General features: G+C 40.8%; 2 protein-coding genes across 4 annotated transcripts in view; both read right to left on the bottom strand.

Annotated features, from left to right (window-relative positions):
- Positions 1-20,291, bottom strand: part of CLYBL (citramalyl-CoA lyase) — a 239,581-nt gene that overhangs the window by 19,277 nt on the left and 200,013 nt on the right. For 2 of the 3 annotated variants that reach the window (XM_060129002.1, XM_060129001.1), the window contains exons 3-6: positions 8,096-8,284; positions 4,033-4,134; positions 2,193-2,286; positions 707-874 (exon numbers count right to left, since the gene is read on the bottom strand). In XM_060129002.1, coding sequence (XP_059984985.1) covers positions 707-874; positions 2,193-2,286; positions 4,033-4,134; positions 8,096-8,284 — 553 coding nt within the window. The remainder of the gene's footprint in view (positions 1-706; positions 875-2,192; positions 2,287-4,032; positions 4,135-8,095; positions 8,285-20,291) is intronic. The other variant, XM_060129003.1, reaches the window with a different exon arrangement.
- LOC132508836 (STING ER exit protein-like) lies at positions 18,865-19,616 on the bottom strand. Its single transcript, XM_060129215.1, has one exon. It carries the CDS (start codon positions 19,603-19,605, stop codon positions 18,937-18,939), a length of 669 nt encoding a protein of 222 aa, XP_059985198.1. The 5' UTR covers positions 19,606-19,616; the 3' UTR covers positions 18,865-18,936.

The following is a 20,291-nucleotide window of genomic DNA, read 5'->3' as shown; positions in this document are numbered from 1 at the left end:
TCGTATTGTGGTTTTTCAAAAAATAGATTTCTGTTGCAAAAATACAATTTTCGGTTGCTCCCTGGGCTCCTGGGTATCTGAGTGACTGGGCACACCAATCAACAGATATCTGCCTGTTCTCCAGGACAGGATTTCGAGGACCCGCTGATCTTAGTGCCAGTCAATGCCCATAGGTGTCACCAGGTGCACAGACACTTACTGGGGGATGGGAGAGTAAGGAGGGGCTTGAAGTGCCAGAAGAATAAAAAGCTAGTTATGAGTTTAAAAAAACAACAACAAAGAAGATACCACTAGATTTTTTTCAGAAATAAATTAATATTTTGAATATCTGAGGCAATTTTTTTCTCCCCATCAACTCAAATTCTATGGCAGTTCCCTCAAAAACACTTCTAAAATGGCCTCATCCCTCCCCTCGTGTCAGCAAAAACTGCAACAAAATACTTAAGAGGACAGAAAAAACTGGTAAGTAATATTAGAAGAAACTAAAACAAGTGCTTTATTTTTTGACTTGTGGAGCCAAAGACAAACATGATAATTTGTTTGGCAGGTTCTGGTCCTGGATAGCTTTTTCATGTTTCAAATAATGGAATAAGTATATGAGACACCTGGCTACATTAGAAACACCAGTTCCTGGTTAAATTTCTGTTTTTCTGGAATGTTTGCTTAATCTAGATACTGCTTTCTAAGATATTATCAAGAATCATACCAGTAAATCCCATTGCAGCTCCTTCTCTCGACTGCTTGAGAAGCCCCTCTCCATCCTGGAAGTCGATGTACACCAGGTCTATGGCCTGCAGACCAAAGGCCTTTGCTACAACAATAATCTTTTGTCGGGCGTAGAGAATATCTTGGGTTTCCTTACTACTTGTTGCACCTGAAAACAGAACGTTGACCGAGAAAGGAGACGTTAACTTTGGAAACTGGACCTAGATATCTATTATAAAAACGCCGTTTGTAAAGACATCTCTGTTTTCCTGGGGATTTCTCCCTAGCGAAATTATGATTCAAATATAAATGAAGAGAGGGCTATGTGGAGGCAGAGTTAAATCTCACATGTGTCTCTTTATCTTGCAAGGCATCTTTTCGTGTAGTTACTTGCACGTGCATTAAGAAAAGCCCCCTTCCCTATCTCAGGAGCTAGACACAAATGACTTGATAGGTCACAAAGGACTCCTGGTGTATTTTTTCCTTCTTGCCATTGCTCAGAAAGTGTCAGTCCAAAGATAGCACCATAAAAGGTAGCCAAACAGCTGTGCGTGGAAATAGTTAACTTCCGTCACTGAGCACAGAATTCGTGTGCTGTGGTTGTAATGCCATGTCATAACAGGTTCTGAGCCAAATACTGCAGCTTCAGGGTGTGGAAGGGGAACTTGGGGCAACGCAAGGACGCTGATTTTGAGGGAGGCAGAAAGTGTCCACTGAGCTGCTGGATACACAAAAGTCTCCTGGAAAGACTGGTTCCTCTTTTTCCCCCAGGAGTGGGGTAACTGTCACTGTTTATATTTGGACCATATCACTGCTCAGGGAAAGCTCTTGCATTCAGGTCACTGGGAGTGGTGCTATGAAAACACTTTGTGGCCTTGGCCTCTTTTCTAGATGCACTCACAGCCTCTAGTTAGTTATACATGCACCCAGACCAAAGACATAGTGCCCAAGGGATGGGGAAGATCGGTGAAAACAAGCATACTATCTCAATAAATATTTCATAATAAAGGGGTTCTGAAATATATTTTAGGGGGAATTTAAGATCTATTTAAAATTTTTACATACTTCATTTAATGTAGAAAATGATTCATCAAAGCAATGTGAAACTGCCTTAAATTTGTGTTAGAAGCCTAGATAGCCATCTGGCTGATGGGAAAACAACACATTTAAGCAACAGAAAGGCTGTTCACATAATGTAGTTATTATGAACACAGTAGACGTCATATATGCCTGAACATGTCTGAGGCTATGACAGGCTTTTTATTAGTTATTTTATAAATGAACGGAAGTGATGATGTAGTGTTCTGGAAGAAGGACAGCTATGAGGTGCCCTAAATTATCAGGAAGTATTGCCCATTCAGCTGAAAAACCATTGTCATGGTTGGCAAATATATATTGTCATGTAAATGCCCATTCTTGAAGGGGCAAAGAAAAAATATATACACATATGCACAGAGAGAATGAGAAGAGAAACATGTCTTTGACACCTATGCTGGCGCGAAAGTCTTCTCCTCCAAAAACGACTGCATCTAGAAAAAGACCCACTTGAGGCCCATTCTTTAGTGCTTCTTCACACACTGCCTGTAAAAGAGCAGAACAGAACCAGAGCTCACAGAAATGCACCCATTAGAGAGAAGCAGCATGGTATATTTCAGTAACAGAAAGGTCCACCTCTTAACACAGTTTAGCTGAAAGCAGTCCTGAAAATGCAGCCCCAATTCACCCCTTTCAAAAGGTATTTAATATTGTCCAAAGTAAGTATGTTGCATATATTTGCTTTGCTTAATGGATTATATTAATATAGTTAGTAGTATATATTAATACATTTATAATGTTCAAGTTTTAGTTCATCCAATCTTTAGAGAAACTTTCAAGTTAACTCATTTTGATTGGACTGTAAGTTATTTCTGTTCTTCCAAAATTTGTTTTTGCTTTAAGAGACCCTCCAACAATAAACATAAAACCACAGGAGAAAAGGAAAGAATTTAAAAATCAAACTAATTGGATTATTTGCATTGGGATCAAGATTTCTCAGTAAATGGTCTCAGGATTAAAGACAAACAATACAAAAATCTACAACTCCAGAGGGGAAAATAAAAATGCAGTAAGTCATCCAAGATGTATGAATAAGCAACTTGGACATTTCTCTGTGAAATTAAAGATGAATAACAGTCATCTTGGACAGGACTGTGATGCTGCAAAGGTGGAGAGAAAGCATGCTAACATATGTGGGTGGGGAGGACATGAGGAACCGATGAGGACACTGTTGATTAATTTCAGGGGCTGTGAGTGCTTCTAAGTGTATTATGAATAAAATGGCAAATCAGCGCTTAAAATGAAATCACTGTATGAATCTAGTTGCATCTAAGAAATACGCGTTGACTATATTCTCAGAATTCTAGGGCAGGCTGGAAGGATTTGTGCTTAGTGGTGTAAACATGCTGATCACGAGGCCTGAAGCAGCTCCCCAAACATTTGCACTCTGCCCCTCCTGCATAGGCCAGTAGGTCTCTCAAAGTTTCCTCTCGGAGCCTTTGCTCACATATTATCTCTCCAGTACAGTTCAACTATCTGTTTTTGTTTTTAGGTATTTCTTCTCTCCTGCCCTTGGTCATGGGGTACTACAGTGATGATGTTCACAGGTCAGGTGGAACATGAGGCATATTTTGGAAAACAATTTAAATGGCCACTGATAAAGAGGAAGAAACAAGCTAGCTAAGAATTCGTTAAGGCAAATAGTTTAATGCAGCCATACAATGGTGAAAATGCTTGGCTCAGCTAATCTTCCTGAATGTATATTAGGAAATATTTTATGTTCTAATGTGGCAAACTGAAATAATATAGTACAAATTAGTGTGTATACTAACTCAAAAATAGTAATCTTATGTATTAGACATTATAGATTATGTTGCTACAAAGAGGCCTGATAATTTCCCAATAAAAGGCAATTGTTACAAAAGAATAATTGAAAGTTAATTCGTAAGGGTGACAAATGTTCATGTACGTTTATTCGATAAATGTAATAATTCACAGCAAAAATTTATCTAGTGATTATTTAATTAAAATTAATGCCAGGAATATATAAATATTTCATTTAAATATTTAGGACGAGGAAGTTTTTCCTTGCTACTGCGTCTATTTCTTTGTTTTCTAAGATGCTCACAGCCTGGTTTTGGTTATTACAGATAATAAATGGTGCTCAAGGTTTACTTTGCTTATAAATCTTTCTAGAAAAATATTTTAAGTAGATGTTAAAATTGAAAACAAAAGTTCTCTTTAGGTAATAAATAAAATACTAACTTACTAGCCACATTATGGTTTCCTTACCTTAAAATTGAGCAAACCCATTGCAGTTTCCACAAAAGGGATTAAATTCATAGGTTGTTCAAGTTTTCGGCCTTGTAAGTAGAATGAAAATTTGTCTGAAAACTAGAATAAAAAGTGTCATAGGTGACTAGTGGGGGAAAAAAAATGTACAATCATTGAACTGTAGAATAGAAGTAGTATTTAAGTCTTTGACCTGAGGAAGTAATATCCCAGCCTCTTTCATCCACACAAAGAATAAAAAAAAAAAAAAAAAAAAACTGAAAAAACAGAGGAAAGACCAAAGAGAAAAGGTAACGAAGTTCCCAGCAAACTAAATAGTAAAACCTCAAGCATTAAAAATTGTTTTTTTTTCTGAAGGCGCAATTTGAGGCCTAGGAGTTAAGAGGTGGAAGGAGAGATTCTCAAGTTTAAATGCTTTCCTTGAAAAGGTTTTTACTTAAGGCCTCTCGCCTTCCCTTCGTTCAGTGCATGTGGCAGGCCCCTAAAACAATGAAGGCTTGCTCTACCTGCCATTCTGGTTTTGTTTCGGACCCTGCACAGACATCGGTGTAACTGTTCAGAAGCCTTCTACGTGGAATCCATATTATTCATTATAGCAACACTACCCTTTGTTCGGAGGTTTTTCTTCATAATTTTTTAGCTTACCTAGGAAGACCTTAAAAAGGAAGTTTAATTCTTTGAAGACCAAAGCTCGCCAATTTTTTCCATGAGACCAGTTCACAGCTAGCTCTGTGCTGCCAGTGGGGTAGCCCAAATTCCAAAATCTATCATCTGGAAACATACAAAAGCTCTTGCACAGATCTCCCCCCCACCCCTTTCAAAGGAGAAAAAAAAAAAAAACCCACCACACTCTAAATTGTAAATCTATTATGTCTATCTAGATCTAATAAGATGTGGGGAGATAAAAAAAAACACACAGGTACGAAAAAACTATTTTTGTAAATAAAGATAAAAACATATATATCCATTTTAAATTTAAGGAATATTCAGCCATTAATGGATATCAAAGGAAAAGGGAATTTTAATCATCTCTCCATTCAGTCTCAGTTGGGTAAATCATATCTAAGAGATTTGCATAAATATAAACCATCAAAGACTTTTCATCTTCAAAGGGGGTTTCAAGACCCTATAAGCTTTGTACTGTAATCATCGCAGGTCACCACCCTGCAGGAATAGGGCTGCTATGGCAACATAAAAAAACTAATGCTTAAGGCTTAGCATAATATTCTGACTAATAGAAAGGAAACTCATTTTAAAGGCTGGCAGCCTATTTACCAGAAGCAGGATTAGAGGTGTTATTTCCCCTTTTAGCTGCCCCCCCCCACTGCCCGTGCAGCACCTCCCTCCCCAACCAAAAAAAATCTAATCACTGGGATCTTTAAAAAGCTTTTGAGCGATTTGCAGTAACTTTACAATTAGGCTAAAATAAATCACAGCTTTCAGTAATGAAGAATTATTCCCAGTTGCTCCCGCTGCCCCTCCCTTCCTCAACACCATGATCATCGCCTCCTTAGCAACTTTACAAGGGAAGGAATAACTCAACCAAAATAGCAAGAAGGAAGAGAAGGCTACAGTTTCAGGGGACAAAATGTATAGTATTCCACAAAAATGAAAATAAAACCTAATTTATGGCACATTTAAGCTAGAAAACGGGTGGTAAAATATTAGTGATTTTGGTGTTACCTGTGCACTGGAGGAATTTTGTTTTTCTTGTTAAAAAAAGGAAAACTTGCAATGTTACTTGCCCCATTCTTTGTGATAATGGTTATAACCCCAAAAACTATAGAGTTGAAAACTAGGTAAATCCTTTACAATATCCTTTACAACAGGGAATATCCCTGTTCCTAGTGTGAAAAATCTCTAACGCCTTTTGTTTTTAAGGCAATAGGGGCATATTTAAAAATTAAACATTCTAGCCCATCCTCCTCCTCCTCCTCCCCTTCTTTCTTAAAAAATTGCATTAAGTACTAACACAAAAGGTAACTAGTGGAGAAGTTTCAATTAATTTTTTCAAAAGGAGACGATTAAATGTTTCCGGCCTGGTAAAGTGTTCATTTCAGGGAGGTGGAGGGGACTGGGGGCGTGGGGGGAGGAAAAGAAGGGGGAAAATCACAAAGAGATTGGGGAGGAGATGAAGTAGCAGGGCTCAGCAATTCTTTCAATTCCAGTGCACACCCAATAGTGTGTTGGAAGAATGCACCCTGTTCGGGATTTGTGGGAGAATTGTCCCACGACAAAGGAGGCCGAGTCACGCTTGTTATAGTCCAATAAGCCGTGCCAGTCAAACAAGAACCCACACTAGCGACAAAAGGCCAGCAAGAGATTCTCACACAAAAGAAAACAAGGAAGCCCATCTTTCAGTTGTGCATCAGGCTCTGGGTTTTATGCTTCACATAAATACAAACGGAGAGGAAAAAATAAACAGCCCAAAAGACTTCTGTTAACTAGAAATCCTATTTAGATTTCGGTATGTTCCTCACATCCAAGGATTTAAAACAGCGAACAGAGGCCTTAGCTGAAGGCCGGGGTGAGCACTCCCCTCTCAAATGAGGGGTAATAACGGTGATAAATAGGCACTAACTATGAAACCAAAAGGGAACAGTGACTTCAGATTCCATTTCAATCAACTTAAGACACATTCGAATGGGGCAGGAACTCTTGAGAACATTAACCTGCTATCACTAGGATCTCCCAGCTCCTGAGGGGTGACCTTGCTGAGAAGAGCTCCAGTTTTGAAAGTAAATATGGGACCTTGAACGAAGGTCTTCAGGAAGACACCAATGCAGAGCTGATGGACAGAAAAATAATGGTAGCTACATGTGTAATTCTAAACTTTCTAGTAGCTACATTAAAAGAGTAAGATGAAACAGATGGTGAATTTAATTTTAATAAGAGGTTTATTCAACCCAATATATCTGAAATATTATCATTTCAACATGTAATCAACATAAAAATTATTGAGATAATTTACTTTCTTTTTTCGGGGGAGGGTGCTATGAAGTCTTCAAAGTCCCGTGTATCTTACAGCGCATCTCAATTTGGACTGGCCACATTTCAAGCGCTCCCTAGCCACATGTGGCAGGCAGCCATGGCACTGGAAAGCACAGAGCCAACATAGCTACACACACGGAAGAGGTGAGCAATGTATTTGGGTGCCACAACTAGAACTCGGCGTATTGCTACAGTTGTAGCCATATAGACTTAGGGATCACCCTAGATGTGGCATCAAAATCACCACTGTCCACACGCCCTTACCATGCTTCCAGCACCTGGGTGCCACGGGCCCTCCTCTCAGGAGTGGCACAGTGGAACCGTACTGTATTCGGCAGAGATCTGCAGAATCACTGCAGCCCCTAAATAAAATCTAGCCTCACCCTCCAACCTCCACCCCACTTTAACAATTAAAACAATCATAGTATAATTAGGCCCATTTCAAAGTTTTCTTAAGTAATTTGACATGCCAAGGGTTTATTGGCTGAAAAGTCTGTCATGAAACAAACACACCTGTCAGCAATTTAAAAAGGATGAACTAGAAAACTGTTCAGGAAATAATATCTGTGCTAATTAAAACCACTAGTTAAAAGCTTCCTGTCTTTTCCTATAGTTGCCCCAAGGAGTGACCTTTTCCTCTCCTCTAGGTTCATTTTTTCCTTTGCAGCTAATGTGCTTTCACTGTCTCTGATGACTTCAAATGAATCTGCCTAAGAGGTATGCAAATCACTGCTCTTCCAGGTGGAGGGTTAGGGCCTGGCCGGGTGTAGTCTCAGGTAAGCTGGTTTCCAGGGGCTGCTCTGGAGGAGGCTGTTCTGTCTAAACCACAGATCTGTTAAGGCAGCAGAAGCATCATTTCAAGTGCAGAGCTGTTCCAGTGAACACTTAGGCAAAGCCAGGTTCTCCTTGTGTGCAGGAAATGGTCTTTGGGACCTGCTCCTTTTTCTCAGTTCCCTTTCTCTCGGCTCTGTGTATGCATTTTCAAAACCTGCAGCACCCAAATCCTTCCTTTCTGCTACTCCTTGTTAGCCTCTCCTGAGTCTTTAATTAAAGCAAAGCATGAGCTACTCACCCACTGGATTTCTTCAGGATCTTCTACCTTCGGGAGCATCAGGCTGGAAGGAAGGACCCGGGACTGCAGGAGGGCCTGCAGGTCTTCTTCGGCCAGACCACTGGACACTGAGTTGATTCTTACACACTTTTCAGTTGGGCCCAGATCAAAGTCTTCAAGAGTTTTTACTATTCTCAATCGAGCTTCATCCTATGAGTGTAGATAAAATGTAACTCCTAAGTTTATTTATCATTGAGAAGAAACACAATCAAACTGTCTGTGAAACTCTTATGTGGATGGAGAGTCTGAGCACCATTACGATGTCTACTATGTCCACCAAATAACTGGTATTTGAAATGAATTGTCCAGTCCGATGGGCAAGTGACTGATTTCCAGACTTCACTCGAGATGACTATAGCAGAGATGAAAGCCATTGTAATGCACGTTGGTGAAACTCTAAATAGTGGTCTCAGGACTTCCCTGGTAACACACTGGTTAAGAATCTGCCTGCCACTGCAGGGGACATGGGTTTGATCCCTGGTCCGGGAAGATCCCACATGCCGCGGAGCCACTAAGCCCGTGTGCCACAACTACTGAGCCTGCACTCTAGAGCCTGTGAGCCACAACTACTGAAGCCTGTGCGCCTAGAGCCTGTGCTCCGCAACAAGAGAAGCCTGTGCACTGCAACGAAGAGTAGCCCCCGCTCGCCACAACTAGAGAAAGGCTGTGTGCAGCCACGAAGACCTAACGCAGCCAAAAATAAATTTATAAATAAATAAATAGTGTTCTCATTTTGCGCATTAGCATTACTTTCCCATTGGAAAGGTAAAATAACTAATAGGTAACATTTATTGAGCATTTACTAAGCACCAGGCATGGTGCTAAGTGCTCTACCTGCATTTTCTCATTGAATAAATACAAGAAACTAGATAATTTATGGATTAATGGTAGTCTTGACTGCCAGCATATTCACATTAGGGAAAAAAATAAGGATTTGTTTTTCTCTTTCCACATGCGTCATGCTTTTTTTATTCACTTAAAAATTTTTTTGCAACTGAGTTGAATCTTAACATTCAATTAAGAAGGCACTCACAGGAAAATGACACTTCACACTACAAAAAAGCTCTAGCTTATTCAGATGGAAGGCAATAATATTACCAAGAAATCCCTTCATGAAGTGGTGGACAAATACATTTTTTTCTTTGATTTGGCAGGCTTTGCTCCACAGTTAAGAAAAGCTGAAAGGTTGAAAGTCTGATTCAGTATTTGAATTGTCCCCAGAAAAACTATATAAAACCAAACATGTTATTTATTGGCTTTGCGTTGGGGTGATGAAGCGGGGACAGGGGTTGGGGAGAGAGGAGTGCACTTGGGGTGTGGGGGCAGGAATCAAGGGAAAGAAAGCCCTTGAGGTCATTACTTCCTGCCAATTTCAGTTTCAAAACCAAATTCCTCCAACTTGCCAACAGCCCTCAACAAATTCTCATGGTCAGAATGAACACTTATCAAAAGTAGTTTCATTTGGGAAGGGTTTTTATGATACTAATAAAACTTTAAAGCTTCTCACTGTTGATGAATGTAGTTTGAAAAAAAAGGTCTTAACAATATATGGCCATTTGGATAGCAGTTGTTATCTAGGAAAATAATAAACCAAAGCAGAGAGAAAAAATAATTATTTGAGCCAATATTGAGTTGAAGTCCAATCAAGGAGACAAGCCAAGACAGTAGATTTAAACCAGGCGGATGTAGGTCTATGACCGGGTAGAAGCAGGGAAGGCCTCCAAATGTGGTCTGAGTTAAGCAGTGTGAGGAAACCAGCTTAGAGTTGTCAAGTCGGATGGACGCAGAGTACATAGGAGCAGTCTGAGACAGCTCTGTGGAGTCCTGATTTACTGAGCTCTGACTGCCAATAATTATGCCAAGCTTAGACAAAAGCAAGAGAGAGCTCATGCCAGCTAAAGTGAGGAAGGATGCAGCCAACAGTGGCTTGGTTCCACACCTTGCTGTGGGCTGTCCCACAGCAATAAAATGCATCCACTTGCTCTGTCATGCCCTCTCGCTGCAGCCACAGGATAGGAAGATCCTGAAGGTGAAGGTCAGAAGTCAACTCATCAACTCAGTAGTATGGTTCCAAGGCCATCAACAGCTGTCGAGAGAAATGCTTCCTGTGTGTATCTAGATCCATAGCCTCAAAGAACCCAAGATGTGCTATGCTCCATGCAGCCTGGCACAGCTACAAACCCGGGATGGCTTCAGCTCAGAAAAGTTTCAACTTCCAGGTTTCCTTTCAAGGGCAGGTCGGGCTTGTAAAGGGTCTGCTGGGACAAAGTGTATGGGAAATGGAAGGGAACTAACTAGATCATTTGGGCTGAAGTGCATTTTAAAACTTGAGTTATTTGAGGGACTTTCCTGGTGGCGCAGTGGTTAAGAATCCTCCTGTCAATGCAGCGGACACGGGGTCGAGCCCTGGTCCGGGAAGATCCCACATGCCGTGGAGCAACTAAGTCCGCGAACCACAACTACTGAGCCCGCGTGCCTAGAGCCCAAGCTCCACAGCAAGAGAAGTCACCGCAATGAGAAGCCTGCGCGCTGCAACAAAGAGTAGCCCCTGCTCGCCGGAACTAGAGAAAGCCCGCGCACAGCAACGAAGACCCAACGCAGCCAAGAATAATTAAATAAGTAAATAAATTTATTAAAAAAAACCCCAAAAACTTGAGTTATTTGAATCATCACCTCCATCCTCTAGTTTAATCTGCATGTGCGCTCAAGGACGCAGGATCCCTGGCAACATCAGCTTCCTAAATTGTTCATGTTGGTGTCAAACAAAATCTGACCTCTAAGCTGTTTAGTTGTGTCACTTGGATTCGAAGGGGACTGTTTGTTCAAAGCTCATGTTCTAAACCTGTTTGTGATTTTTATCTAAAGTCAGATTGCCATGGTTTCAGCACATTCCGGTTTACTTAGTAAAATTCAGCCCTTGTGAAATTGGCTGCAAATGAAGTACCCCATTCCAATTTTAGGCATAATCTGATTAGTACTTTTCATGCTGTAATAATGAGCAGTGAATACTCAGCATTTTATTAGACTTTTTTTCCTCTTTCTGGCTCAGAATTAAAACCAAGCTCTTTCCACTTCATCGTTCTGTACCTTTCCAAAAAAAGATGATGGCTTTGGAGTTATATTGCCATACAACACCCTTATTAACGGGCTGTTGCTTGTGACAATTTACATAAGTGAAGTGTGCATCCCTCTGCTGTGTATCCCAAAATATCCAACAACTTCACTGAATTTACACCAACCAACAAGCATGTTGATTTTTTTTTCTTTTTGGTATTTTAATGGTGAAATATGTTACTATGCTAGCAAACACACCCATGCCATCTGTTGGGTGAGAGGAAGGCAGTTTCTAAGAACAATTAAATTTAGTTCTGGGTCTTCAGCTAGAGAGAGCCACAGTCCACCAGTTGTGAAAAGAAAGAAATTCTGTTCATGCTGTTCTCTCTCTATCACAGGCCTTACGTCTTGCTACCGTGTCTCTTACATCTCTCTCATCTCCATCACCTCGCTCCCGTCACACTTTCATTCTCTTTTTCTTTGGCTCTTGTTTGGCCCTGACCATCCTTCCAAGTGCCATCTCATTAGGGGGATTAGTAAGACTCGGCCTGGCAGACACCACCTTCTCAGAAGGGCTATCCAGGTGATCTGCTGAGATTATTGGGAGGTAAATGCTCCCTGGAGAAAGAAGGAAAAGGAAATGAAGGCAAAAAGAGGCCACTCAAAAACAACTGTTTTTTGGGGGTGGGGTGGTCTTACATTCTGGAAGCAAAACAGGTTGTTCAAAATGGAGTTTAGAAGGAACTGCACTCTAAATGTGTTAACACTGCAGGACAGCCTTGGTAAGCATTTCTCAGTGTAGGATGAACTTGTCCTCCTAAAATCTGACAACCTGAAAAGAGGGAATAATGAATGTAAGGCCTTCCTCAACAGTTACATGAGATTTTTGCAGAGACTAATTACCTTTGTGTGTTTGTAGCATGTTTGATTCCAGAGGTGGGCTCTGCAAAGGCCACAAAGAAAGTTGGCACAGGTCAGACTCTTCACAGGCCCTGGTCCTAAAAGGTGGTATTACCAAAGTTCCCACATTCAACTGATACTTCGTGCCATGGGCTGCTCAGTGCAGTGGACCGGTGGCTAATAAACTTGTCCTTATACATAAGCCACCGTATTATGTGACTCTGGGCCAGGAACCAAGGCGTGCTATGATTTCAGAGACCGGATTCTTATCACCTGGGGAAGAGACATGCTCTGCTGACGTAAGAAAGCGGATAAATCAACCATCACCGAGACCTGCAGACTCTGAAATTAAAGGAGAAAATATGCGTGCCGTTGGTTCAATTGGCACCCATTAAAGCTAATAACTAATCAGCCTTGCAAGTTTCTAGCTCAGAATGATCAAATCTGCAAAGAAAACAACATCCGTCCACTTTTACACTCCAGTGGAAGAGGTGGTCCCTCGCGGCGGGGCGGCACAGTCTCGCCATCTGGAGAATAAATCGAGTGTGAAGTACAGTATAGTTTGGGACCAAGCTCCGTGGCAGCAGCTCAGCAGTCAGTTCATTAGTTCCAAACTTCCAGGGATTAGAGCGACATCAATTCTACTGTCGGACAGGAAGAGACAGACAGGATACGAGATTCAAGGAGGATTGTGACAACCAGGAGGAGCCCCTTGGGCTTATTTATAAAACTACAAAGTATAAACATACCCAAATAAGTGTCTTAAATAATAGCATTATTACAGTTTCATAACATCTGAATTAACACCTTCCTCTTCTTCCACCTCCACCCCGAAACCCTGTATGTTAATAACATATAATGTTTTCAGATGAAGTCGCCTAGACGACCCTGAATGCAACAGGAGCAGTGGGAAAGCTGTGCGGCCGAAACAAGACTTGGGAGTTAAGAAGTACGGAATATTTTCTAGGCTCTGGGGAGATGCATAACCTCTGTGATTTTTAAAAATGAGCAATTACTATTTTCATCCTACAAAAGGCAAATTGCCATGCCAATACTCAAAAACACTAGTGAATTCTGTCTTTTCTGAATTTGTCCATCTCACCTCACTTTGATTTCATCTGACTCATAAAATGATGTCATAAGCATGGATTGGAATGGGCAAAAGGCCCTGATATTGTCATCTATATAAAATTATTTTTTTTGAAAATTTTGAGATTGTTTGGTTTAAAATAAAAAGTTCTGATGTATTGTTCCATTTAAGGATCTCCCTTTTCATATAAGTTCTTTTTATACACTAATATTAAAAAACAGAAGTGCTTGTGACAAAGTCATCATTAGAAAATTACTGTATTTTTCTTACAAATGTATAAAATGTATTATAATCACAGAGACTGCTGTAGTTACTGCATTAGAAAAAAAGCCAAATTCTCACTGATTATTACAACCTGGTAGTGTTTCTTTAGGTAAGATGGTAGTGTTGAGTTTTCTAACCCCCAAAAATCTTGGTTTGCCTGTTTTTTTTTAACCTTTTTTTTTTTTTTTTTTTGGCTGCACCATGTGTGGCATGCAGGATCTTAGTTCTCAGACCAGGGATTGAACCCACGCCCCCCTGCAATGGAAGCACAGAGTTTTAACCACTGGACCACCAGGGAAGCCCCTTGGTTTGCCTGTTTTTGAAAAAAGAAAATCTACAGCAATATTGAACATACCATGAGTTAACTGGTTAAAATTTCATTCATCAATAACACCAAAAGCACTGGTAACAAAAGAAAAAATAAATTGAACTTCATGAAAAATTTAAAATGTTGTGCATCAAAAGATACTTTCAACAGAGTAAAAAGGCAACCCACAGAATGGGAGAAAATATTTGCAAATCATATGTCTGATAAAGGAATATATTCAGAACATATATAGAACTTCTAAAACTCAGCACCAAAAAAACAAACACCACAATTCAAAAATGGGCAGAGGACTTGAACAGACATTTCTCCTAAGAAGATATAAAAATGGACAATGAGCACATGAAAAGATGTTCAGTATCATTAATCATTAGGGAAATGCAAGTCAAAACTACGAGACACCACTTAACACCCATTAGGATGGCTACTGTCAGAAAAACAGAAAAAAACAAGGGTTGGAGAGGATGTGGAGAAATTGGAACCCTTGTGCACTGTTGGTGGGAATGTAAAATGGTGCAGCCGCTATAGAAAATAGCATGGCAGTTCCTCAAAAAATTAAAAATAGGACTTCTCTGGTGGCGCAGTGGTTAAGAATCCGCCTGCCTGTGCAGGGGACATGGGTTCGAGCCCTGGTCAGGGAAGATCCCACATGCCGCGGAGCAACTAAGCCCGTGCGCTGCAACTACTGAGCCTGCGCTCTAGAGCCCGCGAGCCACAACTACTGAGCCTGCGCTCTAGAGCCCACGTGCCACAACTACTGAAGTCCGCGCGCCTAGAGCCCGTGCTCCATAACAAGGGAAGGCACCTCAATGAGAAGCCCGCGCACCACAACAAAGAGTAGCCCTGCTCGCCGCAACTAGAGAAAGCCTGAGCAGCAACGAAGACCCAACGCAGCCAAAATAAATAAATAAGTAAAATAAATTTATTAAGAAAATTAAAAATAGAATTAACATATGATGCAGCAATTCCACTTCTGGGTATATACCCAAAAGCGCTGAAAGCAGGTCTCGAAGAAATTATTTGTACACCCATTTTTATAGCAGCATTATTCACAATAGCTAAAATGTGGAAGTAAACCAAGTGTCCACTGACAGAAGAATGGATAAGCAAAATGTGTTAAATATGTGCAATGGAATATTGTTCAGGTTTAAAAAGGAAGGAAATTCTGACACATGCTACAACATGGATAAACCTGCTGTGCTAAGTGAAGACATTATGCTAAGTGAAATAAGCCAGTTACAAAAGGACAACAATGTGAATATATTTAATAACCACTTAATGGTACACTTAAAAATGGCTAAATGGTAAACTTTATATTTTATCACAATAAAATTGAGGAAAATGTTCATTTATTGATTTCATCCCATAAGTTATTACACTCTAGGCATTCTGTTTACTCTGAAACTGTAGATTTTGGTAGAGCAAAGTTTCTGATATGCTGATTATGAAAGATCCTTTAAAACACAGGTTTATTAAAATGCCAAATCAGCTTTCATTCAAAGGACTAAGAAGGCTCAGGATGTGTATGGGTGGATACACTGGCATACAAGTACAAGTAGCTCTTTGAGTCTCTGTTTTCAGTTCTTTTGGGTATATACCTAGGAGTAGAATTGCTGGGCCATTTAGTAATTCTATGTTTAGCTTTTTGAAGAACTGCCGAACTGTTTTCCAAAGTGGTTGTACCACATTTTACATTTCCCACCAACACTGTTATCAGAGTTCCAAATTTTTCCACACTCTTGCCAACACTTGTTATTTTTCATTTTATTTGTTTTTGATAATAACCATCCCAGTAGATGTGATATGGTATCTCGTTGTGGTTTTGATTTGCATTTCTCTAATGATTAACGATGCTGAGCATCTTTTTATGTGCTTACTGGCCATCAGTATACAGATCTTCCTTGACTTATGATGGAGTCATGTCCCGATAAACACACTGTAAGCTGAAAATATAATAAGCTGAAAATGCATTTATACACCTAACCTACTGAACATTATAGCTCAGCCTAGCCTACCTTAAATGTGCTCTGAACACATATTAGCTTACAATTGCACAAAGTCATCTAAACATGAATATCTCACGTAATTTATTGACTACTGTCCTAAATGTGAAAAACTGAATGGTTGTCTGGGTAGAGACTGATTGCCAGTGCATCGATTGTTGACCCTCGTGATCACATTGCTGATGGGAGCTGTGGTTCACTGCTGCTGCCCAGCATCACGAGACAGGATCGGACCACATATCACTAGACCAAGAAAAGACCAAAATTCAGTACTCAAAGTATGGTTTCTACTGAATGCGTACTGCTTTCGCATCATCATAAAGCTGAACCATTGTAAGTCAGGGACCATCTGTACCTTCTTTGGAGAAATGTCTATTCTAGTCCTAAATTTAAAAAAAAATGGGTTGTTTGTCTTTTGGTTGTTGGGTTATGAGTGTTCTTTATATATTCTAGATATTTAATCCGTATCAGATATATATGATTCACAAATATTTTCTCCCCTTCTGTAGGTTGTCATTTCACTTTTTTTTTTTTGGCCACACCATGCAGCTCGTGGCATCTTAGTTCCCCAACCAGGGATCGAACCTGCATCCTCGTCAATGAAAGCACAGAGTCTTAACCACTGAACCACTGGGGAATTCCCTATCATTTCACTTCCTTTTTTTTTTTTATGTGCAAATGATGTGACCAACAAGGGCTTTATTTCCAAAATATATAAACAGCTCATACAACTCAATAATAAAAATCCAAACCCAATCAAAAAAATGGGCAGAAGATCTACATAGACATTTCTTTAAAAAAGACATACAGATGGCCAAAAAGCACATGAAAATATGCTCAAAAATTATTAGAGGAATGCAAACCAAAATTACAATGATGTATCACCCCACACCCATCAGAATGGCTATCATCAGAAAGTCTACAAATAATAAATGCTGGAGAGGGTGTAGGAATGTAAATTAGTTACAGCCACTGTGGAAAACAGTATGGAGGTTCCTTTAAAAACTAAAAATAGAGTTACCATATGATCCAGCAATCCCACTCCTGGGCATATATCTAGAGAAAATCATGATTTGAAAAGATACATGCACCCCAATGTTCACTGCAGCGCTGTTAACAATAGCCAAGACATGGAAGCAACCTAAATGTCCATGGACACATGAATGGATAACAAAGATGTGGTACATATATACAATGGAATATTACTCATCCATAAAAAAGCATGAAATAATGCCATTTGCAGCAACATGGATGGACCTAGAGATTATCATACTAAGTGAAGCCAGGCAGAGAAAGACAAATGTTATATCACTTATATGTGGAATCTAAAAAATAGTACAAATGAACTTGTTTACAAAACAGAAGCAGACTCAGAAACACAGAAAACAAACTTATGGGTACCAAAGGGGGGCGGGTGGGTGCATAAATTGGGAGTATGGGGTTAACAGATGCACACTACTATATATAAAACAGATAAACAACAAGGTCCTACTGCATAGCACAGGGAACTATATTCAATACCTTATAAGAAATTATAATGGAAAAGAATAGAAAAAATATAGATATATACATATGTATGTATATCCAAATCACTTTGTCGTACACCTGAAACTAACACAATATTGTAAATCAGCTATACCTCAATGAAAAAAATAATAATCTCTCTTCAAATCTAAAAACAAAACAAAACAGGTTTAGTGGAAGTAAGTATGAAAGAGCAGCAATGGTAGGAGGCTGTGGTCAGAGCAGAGTATTGGCTCTCACAGGTGGTGCAGATGATATCCAAGGAGTTTGTGGCTAAAGGGGGGTGAAGGTAAAGGTCATTGTTTGGAGTCGTGGTCAAGGAATTGTGAGGAGGTTATGGTTGCTTATCCACACGATGCCTAATTATCTCTCAACATGAGGACCAGGAAATGAGGTGGAGAGGAAGACTCAGTTGCAAAGCCCCCATTGGATGCAGGAGAGTAACTGGGAAGCTGGTCACACAGCCCCACCCCAGGCTTTCCCAGGACCCCCCCACCCCTCCTTCTCCCAGTTCTTGCTAGCTCACATCTAACCCCACTCTAACCTACTTTTCCTTCCAAATTCAGAAATCGGGGGAAAAAAAGCAAAGAAAAATGCCCTACTGTTTCCCAGCAGCACCTCACATACATGCCTTGGGTGCCTACTAAGCACCCAAGCCATGTAAATAATACGAAGAGGCTAAAACACTCCTCCTGTCCCAACACCTTGCAATACAGGTGAACAGATAAAAACATGGGTACAAACACTACATACTAATGTCACTGAAGCAGTGTGACATTAAATATTTATGTATATGACACTCCTCCACAAATAGCAAATGTGAAATAAAAGACAGTCAACAGATAACTTTTATCTCGGTGTCATTTCTTTTTTTTTTTTTTAACATCGTCATTGGAGTATAATTGCTTTACAATGGTGTGTTAGTTTCTGCTTTATAACAAAGTGAATCAGTTATACATATACATATGTTCCCATATCTCTTCCCTCTTGCGTCTCCCTCCCTCCCACCCTCCCTATCCCACCCCTCCAGGCGGTCACAAAGCACCGAGCTGATATCCCTGTGCCAAGATTTCAAAAATCTTTAAACATTTTATTAACTTTGAAGAAGGAATAAGAATAGCTCCTTTAGAAACTAGACACACTGAAGCACTGATCTATTCACAGAGCTTCTACACAGATGAAGAAGTTTATATCAAATGGACAAAAAATAGTACAGAAGACCTATACACAGAAAGATTGAGAAAAATCCATCTCTAGAAAGCAGGTCAGATGAACTCAAAGACCTCACTGAGGGCTTCCCTGGTGGCGCAGTGGTTGGGAGTCCGCCTGCCGATGCAGGGGACACGGGTTCGTGCCCCGCTCTGGGAGGATCCCACATGCCACAGAGCGGCTGAGCCCGTGAGCCATGTCCGCTGAGCCTGCGCGTCCGGAGCCTGTGCCCCGCAGCGGGAGAGGCCACAACAGCGAGAGGCCCGCGCACCGCAAAAAATACCTCACTGAATGTAGGAGAATCACTAGGAAGTTACATAAAGCCTTCTGCTGGGGCATAAAGGTAGGAACCAGTCCATGTAGTCAAGAAAACACTCTTTTTCCTCCTTATCTAAATGCTTGCCTCCAGTCTGGGTTCACGGAAAGGTCCTGATTATTTGAACTGGTTGTCAATCAAGGTTCCCTTCATTTTCGCTTTCTTGGCTTCCGGTTCAGCCAGCTCCTGCAGCCGCCTCTTACTCATGCCTTTGCGCTCCAGCTGCTTCTCAATCACCTTGACATTCTGCGCATACGAGTCAGCAACTTCTCTAGCCTCAATCTCCTCTTCCTCTTCATCAATAGTAGACACAGTGACAGAGCTGAACTTGCCCACGTCTTTAGTCCGTTTCGTCATCATCACTTTCTTAGGAGGCTCTTGTTTCTGAGTATATATGTTCGTCTTCCCAAAACGCTGGCCAAACTTGACTACTGCTCCATCCACAATGAAGGTCACAGGAGCATTCTTCGGTTGGGACTGGTAGAAGAGTGGCAGCCCGCACTTTGCACATTTCTTCCTGTAACGTCGTTCAATGCCTTCAGGCCTCCGAATATACATAGTCTCCTCGTCTTCTGTGTTACAAAACTTGTGGGCATGTTTGGCAGCATCAATCACACGGGACCGATCCCGGCGCCTCACGGGCAATTTCTCCAACTGACAGTCCAGCACCAGGACCATCTGGCCGCATAAACAGTAGTAGACGTGAAGGGGCTTCTCGCCGTCGTCATACTCCTCGCGATCCCGGGTATCGGAGCAGACTACGGACCGGGAAACTACTTTAGGCATAGCTCAGAGCAGCACCGGAAATTATAAAGGCAAAAGTAAGAGTCACGCGGAAATGACGTCATTCACCTCATTTCACTTCCTTTTTTTTTTTTTTTTGCCGTACGCGGGCCTCTCACTGTTGTGGCCTTCCCCGTTGCGGAGCACAGGCTCCGGACGCGCAGGCTCAGCGGCCATGGCTCATGGGCCCAGCCGCTCCGCGGCATGTGGCATCTTCCCGTATCGGGGCATGAACCTGTGTCCCCTGCATCGGCAGGCGGACTCTCAACCACTGCACCACCAGGGAAGCCCTTATTTCACTTTCTTGATAGTGTCCTATGATGGACAAAATTTATAATTTTGCTGAAGTCCAATTTATCTATTTTTTCTTTGGTAGCTTGTGCTTTTGTTATCATTTTGAGATCATTGCCTAATCCAACATTATGAAGACTTACACATGTCGTCTTCTACTAGTTTTATAGTTTTAATTCTAACAACATTTAGGCTCTTGATATATTTCTGGTCTACTCATTTGTATACAATAGGGAGGTTTGTGATATTTTTATTTTGTGGTTTCAGTCTTCATCTCTCAACAAAATACAATGAAAATTCCCTGGGAAGAGGAAACTCAAGTGGAAAGAAAGGGCTTACTTCCATCAGCCTCTTCACTCAGCTCTGCCCTCACCCCTGACTGGTGACTGGCTGGTGTT

This window comes from Lagenorhynchus albirostris, chromosome 18 (assembly GCF_949774975.1).
Source record: "Lagenorhynchus albirostris chromosome 18, mLagAlb1.1, whole genome shotgun sequence".
Lineage (NCBI taxonomy): Eukaryota > Metazoa > Chordata > Mammalia > Artiodactyla > Delphinidae > Lagenorhynchus > Lagenorhynchus albirostris.
This window is presented reverse-complemented; position numbering and strand designations above follow the sequence as displayed.